General features: G+C 39.7%; 1 protein-coding gene across 1 annotated transcript; it reads left to right on the top strand.

Moving 5' to 3' along the window:
* Nucleotides 1-17,288: 17,288 nt before the first annotated feature.
* UBTFL1 (upstream binding transcription factor like 1) lies at nt 17,289-18,422 on the top strand. Its single transcript, XM_027099958.1, is given in 4 exon segments — nt 17,289-17,640; nt 17,643-17,780; nt 17,783-17,992; nt 17,995-18,422. Coding segments are annotated over 4 exon segments (1,128 nt in total).
* Nucleotides 18,423-19,088: the final 666 nt, after the last annotated feature.

Here is a 19,088-nt window from a genome sequence, read left to right as displayed (position 1 = left end):
AGGTTATATGCTGCAAAAGTTATCAAACATAAAAATAAGTCTCCTTGATCTATTTTAAGTTTATTATTCAAGACCACCCACAGAATGAATGCCCTAGATATATTGATACGTTCTGGAACTCAATAAGTTGATCATATTACTACACATTTCTGGTTGCAAAGGTAAGAAACTAACATTTTGGCTTCTAAGTTTACTGTCTGTGAGCTTGACTGACGTCAGTGAATTTCTATTTTTAATTTTATATCATTCAGTATTGTGAATTGTTTTGCAGTGTTTTTTCTTTGTCATGTGGAATCAGCTCTTTTAGAATATTAATAAAAATCCATTGGTTGAAAACATACAAGAGATCATAGACTAAATCAGTAATTACCAGCTATTGTCACTGACGTAACAGGTTAATAATATGTAGTATATTTTGTTCAGTAATATCCAGCATTTCAGAAATTTTGATTGATTTCTATTTATTGATTTAGCTATTGAAAATGCAGCATAGGGACTTCCCTGGTGGCGCAGTGGATAAGACACCAAGGTCCCAATGCAGGGGCCCTGGGTTCGATCCCTGGTCAGGGAACTAGATCCCACATGTATGCTGCAACTAAGAGTTCGCATGCCACAACTAAGGAGCCCGCCTGCCGCAACTAAGACCTGGAGCAACCAAATAAGTAAATAAATATTAAAAAAAAGAAAGATATCTTTAAAAAAAGAAAAAAAGAAAATGCAGCATAATACATTCTTTTGTACATATATCCTTGTTTTTGAGAATTTCTATTGGAAAGAATGTTCAAGATGATGTTGCTGAGTTAAAAGGATATGTGGATATAAGCTTTTTTTTTTTTTTTTGCGGTACACGGGCCTCTCACTGCTGTGGCCTCTCCCATTGCAGCGCACAGGCTCCGGACGTGCAGGCTCAGCAGCCATGGTTCACGGGCCTAGGCGCTCCGCGGCATGTGGAATCTTCCCGGACCGGGGCACGAACCCGTGTCCCCTGCATCGGCAGGCGGACTCTCAATCACTGCACCACCAGGGAAGCCCGAGATAAGCTTTTGATAGTTGCCAGTGGACTCTCCTGAATCAGAGTGGGATGGTCTTACTGTGACTGAATGGATGCGGGACTGTGAACAGGTTTCCTCAGCCTCCCACTGAATGAGAATTGTGGTGGGATGAACACAGTTCAGAGCCAGGGAAGGAACAGGGTTTGCAGGTCTCCGGCCAGCTCCTCAGGACTCTTAGCCAGGGCAGCACCGCCTGTGAGGCATCTGCCTTTTTGAAGCTCTGGGACAAATTTGAGAAGAGTGTCCTTATAAAACAGAGGCTTTGGAGGATGGAGTTATAGTGACCAAGAAGCTCAGCAGGCAGGCCAGGGCCGTCACACCTATCAGGGTGGAGGAGAATGGATTCCTAGGTGACATGGGAAACACTGGCCGTAGGCTTAGAGAAAGGACTGAAGCCCTTGGTGAGGGGAGAGTAGAATTTCAGCCAGATCTTTCTCTCTGTAACCCCTGCTCCTGCACATAAACACTCCCACATAGCAGCTCTATTAGCAGCTCCACTGTTGACTGAAGTCCATGTTGCTTTGCTGTTGCTGCAGAGGTGAGGGGCCAGGAGCAAACAGCTGGGCACCTCAACCTCCTCTCCCTCGGTATGTTGGGGCTTTAGCTCCTGGCTCCAGAAGAACCAAAGCAGAAGAAACTTTTCGCACCTTATTTCATTAGATACAACTTCAAATACAATGTTGAAAAGGAGTGGTGAGAGAAAACACATTTGCTTTTTTCCTGATCTTACCAGAAGTCTTCTGGTTTCTCACAATTAAGTATAATGTTAGCTGCACGTTTTTGTAGATGGTCTTTATCAAGTTGAGGATGTTTCTTTCTGTTTCCTGTTTGCAGAGGTTTTTTTTTTTTTTTTACCATAAATGAGTACTGAATTTTGTCAAATGCTTTTGTTGCATCTGTTGATACAATCATATCATTTTTTTCTTCATTGTACTATTGACGTGATATGTTACATTAATTGTTGTGAATGTTGAACCAGCTTTGCATATCTGGGATAAAGCCCACTTGGTCATGGTGTAGAATTTCTTTTATACATTGTTGGATTCTATCTTATAATATTTTGCTGAGGAATTTTGTATCTATGCTTATGAAATTTATTGATATGTTCTTTTCATTTCTTTTGATCTTTTTGTCTGTTTTTGGTCTTTGGGTACTGAATGCTGGCTTCATACAACGAGTTAGGACATATTCCCTCTGCTTCTATCTTCTGGAAGAGGCAGCAGAGAATTGCTTCTTCATTAAAATTTGGTAGATTTCACCAGTGGATCCATCTGAGCCTTGTGATTTCTATTTTGGAAGGTTTCTAAACCTTGACTCAAATTCCTTAATAGATGTAGGACTATTCAAATGGTCTCTTTTTTCTTATTTGGATTTTGATAAATTGGTTCTTTTAAGAAATTAACTTTTTCTCCAGGATACCAAATCTGCATAGAGTTGTTCAAAACATTCCTATTTATCCTTTTAATGTCCATAGTATCTGTCATAATGTCTCCTCTTTCATTTCTGATATTAATAATTTGTGCCTTCACTCTTTTTTCTTAGTTAAGTTGCATAAAGACTTTTTCATTTAATGATTTTTATTTACTGTTAAAAAGCACAGTATATATGGGCTTCCCTGGTGGCGCAGTGGTTGAGAGTCCGCCTGCCGATGCAGGGGACACGGGTTCGTGCCCCAGTCTGGGAAGATCCCATGTGCCGCGGAGCGGCTGGACCCATGAGCCATGGCCGCTGAGCCTGCGCGCCCGGAGCCTGTGCTCCGCAACGCAAGAAATCGTATAAAATTTTGTCAACAATATTTTATGAAAAGAATTCCACTTAATATATGCATGCCCCAGAAAGCAAAGCATAATCTACCTCTCTTTTAAGGATAGGAAGTACTTAGTGACTCAATTCCATAAAACAGAGTAATAAAAGAGGAAAAAAATCAACGTTACAGGAAAGAAACCTTCCAAATACGACCTTAACCAAGTAATCATGCTTAACATCAACAGTCATGTCAGGTGGATACCTCTTAATTCTGATAGGATGTGATGAGAAGAATGTTTTACCTTTGTGTTGCTCCTCTCGAAAACATAACCCCAGTCTAATTATGAGAAAACCCAACAGTGAGCATCATTTTACAAAAGGCCTGGCCAGTATATTTTAAAACTGTGAAGGTCATGAAAATCAAGAAAAGAAACTGTCACAAACCAGAGGAGGAATGAGCACAAAGGACCATCCTTGATGGGATCCTGGAATGGGAAAAGGATGTTAATATGAAAACTGGTGCAATCTAAATAAAGTTTGGAATTAAAAAATCTGGAGATAATAGTAGTCAATGTTGATTTCCTAGTTTTGACAAATGTTGCATAAAATAAAAGATGATAATTTTAGGGGAAAAAGAAACTACGTGAGGGTGTATATGATAAATCTCTGTATCTTTTTTTCAACTTTTTTGCAATTCTAAAAATAATCCAGAGTAAAATTTAAAAGTTTACTAAAAAGATAAACACATGAATAATTGAATCTCCATATGAACTGTTAAATCCACACAGTGTAATATTAAATAGAAGATGAAAAGTATACAATCTTTGCGTGTACTGATATGAAAGTACTTCATGACATATTTCTCTAACGAAAAAGGCAAATTCTGGAAGGGTTTATATAACATAATTGAGTATCTGCAAAATATCCACATAAATCAGTGTTTTCCTACCACGAATTTTGTGTGTGTGATAGGTGGAAGCCTGATTCAGACCTGAGTCTCTGAATCTCCACAGCTGGGTCTGCTTTTCCTCTCAGTTCTGCTCTATGCCCCTGTTTCTCTTTTGCGGTATCTATCGAGGATGTCACTTCAGGAGCAGGCTTTCACGTTGCACTTGCCTGGCATTTTCTCTTTTCTGTTGTGATGGTTTGCGAGTAGATCCTCATGGGATGATACATTCACAGCTAAATCCTCTCAGTGAAGATCTCAGGGATGACTTGTGTCCAGCTTAGTCCCATCAAATTTGAGAATCAATTCTTTCTGCAGAAAAAAAGACATGTCTAAAATCTCATATGGGATTGTCTTCTGTGTGTAATATTTCGTACTATGTTTCAGTGCCTAAATCGTGACTATGAGTCAGTGCCTATGATATAAGGACAACAATAACTGCCTAGAAATAAAAAGAGTGGGGATCTGTGTTTGTGGAAGGAGCAGAGGGGACATTTGAAGAGAGGAGAGCCAAGCACCATGGGGGAAGGCGGTGAGTACCAAGAATCTGGAAAAGCTATAATGGGACAATATAAAAATTATAATAGGTAATACTTTTAATTTTATGTGCTTAGAAGACTTTTTTGTGATTTTTAAATATTGAAATCAAAGAAAGGGAGTTATTATTTATCTGAAGCTAGGATAATTCTGAACAGTTGTGGCTAACTTAGGTCTATGATAGGTTCCAGAGCCTGAACAGATTCTGATTCTGTCTAAGAAAAGATGAGTCCCACAGATTTAGCAGAAATGTTAGGGAGGACTTTGAACATTATCTGCATGGAGCATTTTGAGCCAAATATTTCTATTTCTTAAGAAGCAGAGTGGGGGGGACCTTGAAGATGGCGGAAGAGTAAGACGCGGAGATAACCTTTCTCCCCACAGATACACCAGAAATACATCTACACGTGGAACAACTCCTACAGAACATCTACTGAAGGCTGGCAGAAGACCTCAGACCTCCCAAAAGGCAAGAAACTCCCCACGTACCTGGGTAGGGCAAAAGAAAAAAAGAAAAAACAGAGACAAAAGAATAGGGACGGCACCTGCACCAGTGGGAGGGAGCTGTGAAGGAGGAAAAGTTTCCACACAGTAGGAAGCCTCTTCGCGGGCGGAGACTGCGGGAGGCGGAGGGGGTAGCTTTGGAGCCGCGGAGGAGTGCACAGCAACAGGGGTGCGGAGAGCAAAGCGGAGAGATTTCCGCACAGAGGATCGGTGCCGACCGGCACTCACCAGCCCGAGAGGTTTGTCTGCTCACCCGCCGGGGCGGGCGGGGCTGCGAGCTGAGGCTCGGGTTTCGGTCGGAGCGCAGGGAGAGGACTGGGGTTGGCGGCTTGAACATAGCCTGAAGGGGTTAGTGCACCACGGCTAGCCGGGAGGGAGTCCTGGGAAAAGTCTGTACCTGCCGAAGAGGCAAGAGACTTTTTCTTCCCTCTTTGTTTCCTGGTACGCGAGGAGAGGGGTTTCAGAGCGCTGCTTAAAGGAACTCCAGAGACGGGCGCGAGCCGCGGCGAAAAGCGCGGACCCCAGAGACGGGCGCGAGACGCTAAGGCTGCTGCTGCCACCACCAAGGGGCCTGTGTGCGAGCACAGGTCACTCTCCACACCTCCCCTCCCGTGAGCCTGTGCAGCCCGCCACTGCCAGGGTCCCGTGATCCAGGGACAACTTCCCCGGGAGAACGCACGGCGGGCCTCAGGCTGGTGCAACGTCATTCCGGCCTCTGCCGCCGCAGGCCCGCACCACACGCAGTACCCCTCCCTCCCCCCCGGCCTGAGTGCGCCAGAGCCCCCGAATCAGCGGCTCCTTTAACCCCGTCCTGTCTGAGCGAAGAACAGACGCCCTCCAGCGACCTACACGCAGAGGCGGGGCCAAATCCATAGCTGAGCCCCGGGAGCTGTGAGAACAAAGAAGAGAAAGGGAGATGTCTCCCAGCAGCCTCAGAAACAGCGGATTAAAGCTCCACAATCAACTTGATGTACCCTGCAAGTGTGGAATATATGAATAGACAACGAGTCATCCCAAATTGAGGAGGTGGGCTTCGAGGGCAAGATCTATGATTTTTTACCCTTTTCCTCTTTTTGTGAATGTGTATGTGTATGTGTATGCTTCTGTGTGAGATTTTGTCTGCATAGTTTTGCTTCCACCATTTGTCCTAAGGTTCTATCCGTCCATGGTTTTTTTTATTTTTAATTTTTTTCTTAATAATTAATTATAATAACTTTATTATACTTTTCTTTCTTTCTTTCTTTCTTTCCTTCCTTCCTTCCTTCCTTCCTTCCTTCCTTCACTCCTTTAGACAACGAATCATCCCAAATTGAGGAGGTGGTCTCTGAGAGCAAGATTTATGATTTTTTCCCCTTTACCTCTTTTTGTGAGGGTGTATGTGTATGCTTCTGTGTAAGGTTTTGTCTGTATAGCTTTGCTTCCAACATTTGTCCTAAGGTTCTATCCGTCCCCTTTTTTTTTCTAAATAATTATTTTTTAATTCAATAACTTTATTATACTTTAAATTATTTTACTGTATCTTCTTTCTTTCTATCTTTTTTCCTTCCTCCTTCCCTCCCTTCCTCCTTTCTTTCCTTCTTCCCTTCTTTCCTTCTTTGCCTCTTTCTTCCTTCCTTCCTTCCTTCCTTCCTTCCTTCCTTCCTTCCCTCCTTTCTTTCTTTCATTCTTCATACTTCTACTAATTCTCTCTACTTTTTCTCCCTTTTATTCTGAGCCGTGTGGATGAAAGGCTCTTGGTGCTCCAGCCAGGAATCAGGGCTCTGCCTCTGAGGTAGGAGAGCCAACTTCAGGACACTGGTCAACAAGAGACCTCCCAGCTACACCTAATATCAAACGGCAAAAATCTGCCAGAGACCTCCATCTTAACACCAGCACCCAGCTTCACTCAACGACCAGCAAGCTACAGTGCTGGACAACCTATGCCAAACAACTAGCAAAACAGGAACACGACCCCACCCATTAGCAGAGAAGCTGCCTAACATCGTAATAAGGCCACAGACACCCCAAAACACATCACCAGACATGAACCTGCCCACTAGAGAGACAAGATCCAGCCTCATCCACCACAACACAGGCACTAGTCCCCTCCACCAGGAAGCCTACACAACCCACTGAACCAACCTTAGCCACTGGAGACAGACATCAAAAACAGCGGGAACTATGAACCTGCAGCCTGCAAAAAGGAGACCCCAAAAACAGTAAGATAAGCAAAATGAGAAGACAGAAAAACACACAGCAGATAAAGGAGCAAGATAAAAATGCACCAGACCTAACAAATGAAGAGGAAATAGGCAGTCTACCTGAAAAAGAATTCAGAATAATGATAGTAAGGATGATCCGAAATCTTGGAAATAGAATGGACAAAATGCAAGAAACAGTTAACAAGGACCTAGAAGAAATAAAGATGAAACAAGCAACGATGAACAACACAATAAATGAAATTAAAAGTACTCTAGATGGGATCAATAGCAGAATAACTGAGGCAGAAGAACGGATAAGTGACCTGGAAGATAAAATAGTGGAAATAACTACTGCAGAGCAGAATAAAGAAAAAAGAATGAAAAGAACTGAGGACAGTCTCAGAGACCTCTGGGACAACATTAAACGCACCAACATTCGAATTATAGGGGTTCCAGAAGAAGAAGAGAAAAAGAAAGGGACTGAGAAAATATTTGAAGAGATTATAGTTGAAAACTTCCCTAATATGGGAAAGGAAATAGTTAATCAAGTCCAGGAAGCACAGAGAGTCCCATACAGGATAAATACAAGGAGAAATACGCCAAGACACATATTAATCAAACTGTCAAAAATTAAATACAAAGAAAGCATATTAAAAGCAGCAAGGGAAAAACAACAAATTACACACAAGGGAATCCCCATAAGGTTAACAGCCGATCTCTCAGCAGAAACCCTACAAGCCAGAAGGGAGTGGCAGAACATACTGAAAGTGATGAAGGAGAAAAACCTGCAACCAAGACTACTCTACCCAGCAAGGATCTCATTCAGATTTGATGGAGAAATTAAAACCTTTACAGACAAGCAAAAGCTGAGAGAATTCAGCACCACCAAACCAGCTTTACAACAAATGCTAAAGGAACTTCTCTAGACAAGAAACACAAGAGAAGGAAAAGACCTATAATAACGAACCCAAAACAATTTAGAAAATGGGAATAGGAACATACATATCGATAATTACCTTAAATGTAAATGGACTAAATGCTCCCACCAAAAGACACAGATTGGCTGAATGGATACAAAAACAAAACCCTTACATATGCTGTCTACAAGAGACCCACTTCAGACCTAGAGACACATACAGACTGAAAATAAGGGGATGGAAAAATATATTCCATGCAAATGGAAACCAAAAGGAAGCTGGAGTAGCAATTCTCATATCAGACAAAATAGACTTTAAAATAAGGACTATTAGAAGAGACAAAGAAGGACACTACATAATGATCAAGGGATCGATCCAAGAAGAAGATATAACAATTGTAAATATTTATGCACCCAACATAGGAGCACCTCAATACATAAGGCAAATACTAACAGCCATAAAAGAGTAAATCGACAGTAACACATTCATAGTAGGGGACTTTAACACCCCACTTTCACCCATGGACAGATCATCCAAAATGAAAATAAATAAGGAAACATAAGCTTTAAATGATACATTAAACAAGATGGACTTAATTGATATTTATGGGACACTCCATCCAAAAACAACAGAATACACATTTTTCTCAAGTGCTCATGGAACATTCTCCAGGATAGATCATATCTTGGGTCACAAATTAAGCCTTGGTAAATTTAAGAAAATTGAAATTGTATCAAGTATCTTTTCCGACCACAATGCCTTGAGACTAGATATCAATTACAGGAAAAGATCTGTAAAAAATACAAACACATGGAGGCTAAACAATACACTACTTAATAATGAAGTGATCACTGAAGAAATCAAAGAGGAAATCAAAAAATACCTAGAAACATATGACAATGGAGACACAATGACCCAAAACCTATGGGATGCAGCAAAAGCAGTTCTAAGGGGGAAGTTTATAACAATACAAGCCCACCTTAAGAAGCAGGAAACATCTCAAATAAACAACCTAACCTTGCACCTCAAGCAATTAGAGAAAGAAGAACAAAAAAACCCCAAAGCTACCAGAAGGAAAGAAATCATAAAAATCAGATCAGAAATAAATGAAAAAGAAATGAAGGAAACAATAGCAAAGATCAATAAAAATAAAAGCTGGTTCTTTGAGAAGATAAACAAAATAGATAAACCACTAGCCAGACTCATCAAGAAAAAAAGGGAGAAGACTCAAATCAATAGAATTAGAAATGAAAAAGGAGAAGTAACAACTGACACTGCAAAAATAAAAAAGATCATGAGAGATTACTACAAGCAACTCTATGCCAATAAAATGGACAATCTGGAAGAAATGGACAAATTCTTAGAAATGCACAACCTGCCGAGACTGAATCAGAAAGAATAGAAAATATGAACTGACCAATCACAAGCACTGAAATTGAAACTGTGATTAAAAATCTTCCAACAAACAAAAGCCCAGGACCAGATGGCTTCACAGGTGAATTCTATCAAACATTTAGAGAAGAGATAACACCTATCCTTTTCAAACTCTTCCAAAATATAGCAGAGGGAGGAACACTCCCAAATTCCTTCTACAAGGCCACCATCACCTTGATACCAAAACCAGACAAGGATGTCACAAAGAAAGAAAACTACAGGCCAATATCACTGATGAACATAGATGCAAAAATCCTCAACAAAATACTAGCAAACAGAATCCAACAGCACATTAAAAGGATCATACACCATGATCAAGTGGGGTTTATTCCAGGAATGCAAGGATTCTTCAATATACGCAAATCTATCAATGTGATAAACCATATTAACAAATTGAAGGAGAAAAACCATATGATCATCTCAATAGATGCAGAGAAAGCTTTTGACAAAATTCAACACCCATTTATGATAAAAACCCTGCAGGCAGTAGGCATAGAGGGAACTTTCCTCAACATAATAAAGGCCATATATGACAAGCCCACAGCCAACATCATCCTCAATGGTGAAAAACTGAAAGCATTTCCACAAAGATCAGGAACAAGACAAGGTTGCCCACTCTCACCACTGTTATTCAACATAGTTTTGGAAGTTTTAGCCACAGCAATCAGAGAAGAAAAGGAAATAAAAGGAGTCCAAATCAGAAAAGAAGAAGTAAAGCTGTCACTCTTGGCAGATGACATGATACTATACATAGAGAATCCTAAAGATGCTACCAGAAAACTACTGGAGCTAATCAATGAATTTGGTAAAGTAGCAGGATACAAAATTAATGCACAGAAATCTCTGGCATTCCTATATACTAATGACAAAAAATCTGAAAGTGAAATCAAGAAAACACTCCCATTTACCATTGCAACAAAAAGAATAAAATATCTAGGAATAAACCTACCTAAGGAGACAAAAAAACCTGTATGCAGAAAATTATGATGAAAGAAATTAAAGATGATACAAATAGATTGGGAGATATACCATGTTCTTGGATTGGAAGAATCAACATTGTGAAAATGACTCTACTACCCAAAGCAATCTATAGATTCAATGCAATCCCTATCAAACTACCACTGGCATTTTTCACAGAAGTAGAACAAAAAATTTTGCAATTTGTATGGAAACACAAAAGACCCCAAATAGCCAAAGCAATCTTGAGAACGAAAAAAGGAGCTGGAGGAATCAGGCTTCCTGACTTCAGACTATACTACAAAGCTACAGTAATCAAGACAGTATGGTACTGGCACAAAAACAGAAAGATAGATTGATGGAACAGGATAGAAAGCCCAGAGATAAACCCACGCACATATGGACACCTTATCTTTGATAAAGATGGCAGGAATGTACAGTGGAGAAAGGACAGCCTCTTCAATAAGTGGTGCTGGGAAAACTGGACAGGTACATGTAAACGTATGAGATTAGATCACTCCCTAACACCATACACAAAAATAAGCTCAAAATGGATTAAAGACCTAAATGTAAGGCCAGAAACTATCAAACTCTTAGAAGAAAACATAGGCAGAACACTCTATGACATAAATCACAGCAAGATCCTTTCTGACCCACCTCCTAGAGAAAGGGAAATAAAAACAAAAATAAACAAATGGGACCTAATGAAACTTCAAAGCTTTTGCACAGCAAAGGAAACCATAAACAAGACCAAAAGACAACTCTCTGAATGGGAGAAAATATTTGCAAATGAAGCAACTGACAAAAGATTAATCTCCAAAATTTACAAGCAGCTCATGCAGCTCAATAACAAAAAAACAAACAACCCAATCCAAAAATGGGCAGAAGACCTAAATAGACATTTCTCCAAAGAAGATATACAGACTGCCAACAAACACATGAAAGAATGCTCAACATCATTAATCACTAGAGAAATGCAAATCAAAACTACAATGAGATATCATCTCACACTGGTCAGAATGGCCATCATCAAAAAATCTAGAAACAATAAATGCTGGAGAGGGTGTGGAGAAAAGGGAACACTCTTGCACTGCTGGTGGGAATGTGAATTGGTTCAGCCACTATGGAGAACAGTATGGAGGTTCCTTAAAAAACTACAAATAGAACTACCATATGACCCAGCAATCCCACTACTGGGCATATACCCTGAGGAAACCATAATTCAAAAAGAGTCATGTACCAAAATGTTCATTGCAGCTCTATTTACAATAGCCTGAAGATGGAAACAACCTAAGTGCCCATCATCGGATGAATGGATAAGGAAGATGTGGCACATATATACAATGGAATATTACTCAGCCATAAAAAGAAACGAAATTGAGCTATTTGTAATGAGGTGGATAGACCTAGAGTCTGTCATACAGAGTGAAGTAAGTCAGAAAGAGAAATACAAATACCGTATGCTAACACATATATATGGAATTTAAGAAAAAAAATGTCATGAAGAACCTAGGGGTAAGACAGGAATAAAGACGCAGACCTACTGGAGAACGGACTTGAGGATATGGGGAGGGGGAAGGGTGAGCTGTGACAGGGCGAGAGAGTGTCATGGACATATACACACTAACAAACGTAAGGTAGATAGCTAGTGGGAAGCAGCCGCATGGCACAGGGATATTGGCTCGGTGCTTTGTGACAGCCTGGAGGGGTGGGATAGGGAGGGTGGGAGGGAGGGAGACTCAAGAGAGAAGACATATGGGAACATATGTATATGTATAACTGATTCACTTTGTTATAAAGCAGAAACTAACACACCATTGTAAAGCAATTATACCCCAATAAAGATGTTAAAAAAAAAAAAAAAAGAAGCAGAGTGACTCCCACTAATATTTGGGTAACTGAAGGAACAATTATATGTCTGCCCTTTGTATTGTCCTGTGGGAACTGCTGTGTCATAAAGTGAAACAAACAGCAAAGAAACAGCAGAACCTGGAGAGGTCTCAAGATAAGCACCAGTTCTGACATCCAGTGTCTTCTGTGTCCAGTGCACTAAGGCTGGTCCTTAAAAATTAAATACTAGCAATACTAACAATGGGTCCCTAATTCATAACAGACCAACATACAAAGGAAGAGTCAACATTTCCCCCCAAGTATTGGAGGTAATAACAGAAAGAAATCATTTGCTAAGAAGGATAGGACAGACACACCACAAAAATTACCCCATCAGTGAATATTATACCCAACTAATGATTTTTCTTTGTGTTGAAAAATATCATTTTCTCAGTATTAGCACCAAGGAAAGCAGAAGCATCTGGATGAAACTGAATTAAAAGTTCTCCTCTACAATATTTAATTGGCATACATGAGTGCATATATATATGACAGTGAGTTGTGTGTGTGTGTGTATATAATGAAGGAAGAAAATATGAAAAGGTTTAACTATTGCCCATGATATTTGATTTGACTGATAATATTTTGTGATATATCTCAAAAAAATGGATGCCTTTTAAATATTAATTCTATAATAGAAATTTAAAGATGAATGATCCTACTCTATGGTTACTATAATCCACTTATAATATATGTAATTTAATTCTGTGGATGAAATTATGGAAATATAAATTTAACCCAAAACCTATTCTGTATTTCAGAAGGGGATAGGCAGAAGTCTATTTCCCCTTAGCACCAACCAAAAAGCACAAGATAAAATAGTTGCATAAGTAGTACCCATAATTCTCAATTATTTTTTGAGCAGTGTTTTTGCAAGTGACAATTTCCATAGAGTCAAGGTGAGAAAGGAAAAGAGGTAGAATTCAGGGCTGTAGCCTCTATTTTCCATTCAAGGACTAACCTGCAATGTTTCTTCTGTTCAGAGTCATTTGGAGTTGGCTGGACTATGGAAAACTCTGAAAGTTACAGCTGCTGACCCATCCAAGAGAACATAGAACCCCTGACCTGATTGGATGGATTTTCCTACCAGCATTGATGAGACCCATTCTACAATCTTCTTGTGAGTAAAACTTTCTGAGTAAAGGAATTCATATTTCTTTCCCTTAAAAATAAAAAAATTTTTTTAATTTAACAACAGACTTAAGAATTTCTCAGGTGTATGAAATATTCCTAGTTAATAAAAACTATGTAATTACTTTCAGTTTACTCTGGAGCCATAGAATTATAATCCCTACAAATGTTTGAAATTTATAAAGGAATACAAATGTTTCTGCTAATTTATGATTTCTATGGTGTAAAAGTAAGATGTGGGTTTCTGGAGAGGAAATCCTAGACAGGTAGTTTTTCCATTTGGCATGATACCTAAAACTTGGTTGGGAACCTGCGTTGTAGAAGGTGAAGAGTAATGCTTCTTCAGGAAAGTTTGCAGCTTCGGTCTTTAAAGTGCCCCATGACAATCCAGCAACTGGTGATGGCTGCGAAAATGTAACACTGGTGACACACTGAATACCAGAAAGCAGAGGAACTTCTGCACTCGCTCTGATATAGAAGTGGGAATTTTGATTAATTTCTGTCATTTATTTGAAAGCACGGTATATCAGATGGCACTGGTTTTTATTTTAACTTGGAATTTTCATATTTCCAAATGGGACAACACTTGTGATAGGATAGTCAATCTGATATGATTGGCAATATATTGATCTGCTAGTCTAAGAAATGGATTCCCTTTACATTAAGGTCACTTAAATTCACGGGTGTCAATGTCAACAAGAAGAGAAAATTCAATTGTTTGAATTCTCAAAACTGAAGGTTGTAGTTAAAAAGAGACTAATACACTGCTAATGAATTATTTTTATTAGTGATAGATAGGAATGAGTTTTTAATAGAATAGAATATTGAACAATAATTTTGTTTAGTGTAGGTATACTGTGTGTGTAATGTCATTTTTTTTTCTCAAGTTGCTCTATCAATGGGTGGTAAGAAGACTATTTTTGTGTATCAGTGCAGGAGACAAAATGCAAAGAAGTGCTTCTGCTGCCAGCTCCTAAAGTACCTGCACATTTCTCCATAATGGCAGTTTTTATTGATATCTTATTTGTTCGTATCTGTGAGCTTCCGTTGAGAGATATGTTTTCGTCATCTTTATATCTCTACCAAAACAGAGAGTACCTGTCTTATTGTATATGATTGTATTTAATATACATTAATATAAATAATGTCTACTGATGTTACCAGAAATGAGATATCTAGGTCTTTAGCTCCTTGGCCCTTACATACATCTTTACACTTCTCTTCCTTTCACCTCCCTATCGTACTTCCACGATATGTTCGTTAGATTAATTATATCAGTTATTCTCTTTTGTTAAAAAAAGATGTAGCTCAGCCAAGAGCTGTATTGTGAGTACAATTCCTGTTTCTTATAACATCTTCATTCCGCAGTTTACAAGTTTATTTTCTGTGGCTTTCTCTAAACCTATCACACACTCAACCTGAAACTCTGAACTGAAACCTCTTCTCAAGATATACAAACATATTAGTAATCCCTGAATTTCATCTAGAAGCTGTCTGTCCCTTTCAGGTTCAGTTTCCCACTGTTACAAGCCTTTGGGAACCTCAACTCCTTGTAGGTTCCACTCACCAGGCTAATAATATTGTTAGTATCCCCTAACTAATGAACGATTTAATGAAATCGTTCATTAAACGATTGAGCTATCTGTGATAAATTGTTTCCCGCTTTTCTGATGAATGGAGTCTATTTTTAAAACTGAAAAGCTCTTCTTAAAATCTTTACTTTTAGGAATTTTTTTACCTTTTTCATAATTTAGGTAAGTAAATAAACTCTCTTAATGTTTTTAGTTTCCTCATCTAAGTCCTGGGATAATAATAAATGTAAGCTATTTGGAAAAATGCCTGGCTCGTAAAAGTGCCACACATAAAAACTACAGCAGAACTGTATTTCAACCTTCATTGTTTTAAATACATTATCTTATCTTTTACAATAATTGGAAAGAAAACAATTTTTCCTCTCCAGATTCAAATTTCAAATATTCCACTTTTCATTTGTAAAGGTGATTTTATATAATTTTCCACCTTTTTTCTTAGTTACCATATATCTGAGAAGGCTTAGTTTTACACTAGAGGAATATCCTAAGAGATTGTTCAAGGTGTTTGGGGCAAGATCTTATTATGTACCACAGATATGAAGTTAGAAAAGATTGTCTTTTCTATCCAACTAATTGGATAAATGGATACGAGAAAATTGTGCGCTGTTACAGTTCTTCCACTTGTTTAAATTCTAGTAAGTACCAGGAATTTTGTGGGGAGTTTTCTGAAGGAGGTAACGCTTTCACTATGGCTTAAAGACTGATAAAGTTAAGAAAATAAATACTCTAAATATTACATAATTTTCACTAAATCCTTTCCATTTAAAGACAAAAATTATGGCTTAATAGAATGCATTTATTCTAATGGACAGAGTCCATTAGTCTATAAATCAGTCATTAACTTAAGGTTCAAGTGTTCATGACTGATCCATGAAGTGCTCAGAGCAGGATGCAAGTTTGGAGGGTCTCCTAGGCTTGTCTCATTTCTATTTCTAGCTCCTCAGTTGCACATTCAGTCCATGGCCATCAGGACCCTTCTTAGAAGGTAGCTATGCTCTGGAATCCTATGGAGTGTTACTGTTTTAGAGAAGATTAGATTCACAGTAAAATTGAGTAGAACGTACAGAGAGTTCCCATATACCTCCTGCCTCCTCCAAATAAACACACACACAGTATCGCCCATCACCATACACTGTACCAGAGTGGTGTATTTATTCCAATTGAAGAACCTACACCGGCACTTCGTTATCACCCAAAGTCCATGGTTTTACATTAGTGTTCACTCTTGGTGTTGTATATTCTGTAGGTTTTGACTGATGTATAGTGAACATGTGGAATCATGTGTCCACCTTTATAATATACAGAAGAGTTACACTGCCCTAAAAACCTTTTGTGATCACCTATTCATTAGTACCCCCAGCCTCAACCCTTTGCAACCACTGATTATTTTACTGTCATCATATTTTTACTTTTTCCAGAATGTCCTATAGTAGGGCTCATGAAGCACGTAGACTTTTCAGATTAGCTTCTTTCACTTAGGGATATGCATTCAAGTATATGTCATGTGTCTTGATGGCTTCATGGCTCATTTCTTTTTAGCACTGAATACTATTCCATTGTCTGGATGTACCAGAATTTCTTTATCCATTCACCTACCTAAGGACATCTTGGTTGCTTTCAAGTTTTGACAATAATGAGCAAAGCTGCTATAAACATCGCTGTGCAGGTTTTTTTTTTTTTAATGAATATGGGTTTTCAACTGATTAGGGCAAATACAAAGGAGCATGATTACCGAATTACATGGTAAGAGGATATTTAGTTTTGTAACAAACTGCCTTATTGTCTTTCAGAATGCCTGTACTAGTTTGCATTCCCATCAGCCATGAATCAAAGTTCCTGATTCTCCACATCCTCTCAGTATTCAGTGATGTCCTTGTTTTGGGAATTTGACCATTCTTATACATGTGTTGTGGTATCTCATTGCTATTTTAAAGCCCTTTCCTTTTCAAGCATTTTAATTTTTAAAGTTCCCTTCGTTTTCTCTTATCCTATGCCCCTTGAGTGAGTAGCCAGTCTTTAGTTTTGTTCATTTGTAGTTAAAACAAGCTGTGGTGAAGTTGATTGGAAGGCATGTTGGAACAGGGCCTGAGGATTTTTAATTGTATGAAAGGAGCTCTTAATGCTCAACATGAACCTCAACTCAGAATTTGGGCCTGTTTTCATTTACATTTTTAAAGGTAAATTAAATGATAGAAGGGACGTATCCCAGGTAGGGTGTGCTTTTCTTGTGTATCACATAGGAGAGAACCTTTCTTTTTCTTTCTCTTCAGAAACATAGAAATCACACACACTGCAGGACTTACAGAAATAACTCACCAGCTGAATCTTGAGAGTGAAGAAGCTGGAGATTTGCTGAGGTGTTTGAACTGCTGGGATGATATAAGTATCCCAAAGAACAAGAAATGGTGTTGCCTAAAGGCCAGGATGACAGGTCCAAAGAAGATATTGTGAAGTTATTGGAATATATGGTGAATAACATTCCATCCAATGACAGGCACATGTTCAAAACAACCCAGTCACTGATGGACTGGGAAAAAGTAGCTTTTAAAGATTTTCCTGGGGAAATGTGCAAACTCAAATGGTTAGAAATTTCTTATAACTTGAGAAAGTTTTGCACTTTGAAAGAATTAGTCCTGGAAGCAAAGGAAAATGTTGACAATCCTTACAAATGCAGAAAACACAAGAAGCGTCCTGATTTACCCAAGAAGCCCTTGACAGCTTACCTCTGCTTTTTCAAAAAGATGCAACTCCAGTACACCAAAAACACCCTAAGCTGAGCAACCAGGAGCTGACCAAGGTTCTGTCTGAGGAATACAAGAAGCTTCCAGAGCAGCTGAAGCTGAAATATAGTCAAGATTTCTAGAAGGAGAAACAGAAGTTTAAGGAGAAAATGACTCTGTCAGAGAACAGCACCCTGATCTGGTCCAGAGCTCCACGAAATCTGATGTCCCCAAAGGAAGCCAAATCAAAGTGCCAAAGAAGTTTCAGGGAAATGTGCAAAAAGTGGTCTCCCCCCCAAAACAGTTTATTCATGAAGAGCCCAAGAAGCCACCTACGAATGGCTATCACAAGTTCCACCAGGATTTGTGGTTGAGTAGGGAGCTGAAAGGGTTGCCCTGAGGGAGCACGTGGTAGAGATTAGTAGATGCTGGCAGTGTGTCCCACAGAACCAGAAGGAGCATTATAAGAAGGAGGCTGAGGAACTGCAGAAACAGTACAAGGTGGACCTTGATCTCTGACTCAAGAGTCTGTCTCCTGAAGAACATGCTTATTACAGAGAGACAACCTATTTGAAGCGTAAGAACATGAACATGATGGGAGACCCTAATCCCAAGATTAGGAGGATGGATCTGCAGTCCCCATCATCAGGGAATCTGCAGGGAGGGCTTAGACTGGGCCAGGGGCTTCAGGCTCCAGAGACAGAATTATCAGATATGATTGGAGAATATTTTCCTGCCTCAGGGAGATCAGAGGAAAATAAGGAAGATGAACAAGAGGAGAAAGGCAGCAACTCCTCAGACCACAGCAGTAGGTGAAGATGAAGATTGTGTCTGAGGACAGTGGCTGCAGCTCATCTACCTCAGGGGAATCCTCTGGCTCCGATTCCAGCTGAGCTTTTTTCACAACCTGAACAAAGAACTCCCCAGCAAAAGGCCATGGCATCTGGGCTTCCCTGGTGGTGCAGTGGTTGAGAGTCCGCCTGCCGATGCAGGGGACACGGGTTCATGCCCCGGTCTGGGAGGATCCCACATGCCGCGGAGCGGCTGGGCCCGTGAGCCATGGCCGCTGAGCCTGCGCGTCTGGAGCCTGTGCTCCGCAACAGGAGAGGCCACAACAGTGCGAGGCCCGCGTACCGCAAAAAAAAAAAAAAGGCCATGGCATCTTCATCAAATGGAAGGGCTCTTCTCCCTGTGCCCTTTCATTGCCTTCCTTCTTTCCTTCCCTCTTCAATACAAAGTATGACCAGTTGGGAAAAAGACATCTCGTGCAGTAATTTCTGGTTCCTCTCTGTACCCCAAGTCCACCCCCAGAGACAGTCAATGCCATGAATACTCTTGGAATAAACAATGATCTGATTGGGCTGCCGTACACTCTGGACTAGGCTGAGTTTCCTGAACAGAGAAGTTTTATTTTCCTCACCTTCTGCTGCCAGAGCTGTGAGGGAGCCCCGAGGAGTCTGTGACTCCTCCCTTCTCTGTGAT

Source organism: Aethalodelphis obliquidens, unplaced genomic scaffold (assembly GCF_003676395.1).
Source record: "Aethalodelphis obliquidens isolate GAN/ISIS:26980383/991018 unplaced genomic scaffold, ASM367639v1 scaffold162, whole genome shotgun sequence".
NCBI lineage: Eukaryota > Metazoa > Chordata > Mammalia > Artiodactyla > Delphinidae > Aethalodelphis > Aethalodelphis obliquidens.
Note: the sequence above shows the minus strand (reverse complement) of the source record. Positions and strands in the feature narration are given on the sequence as shown.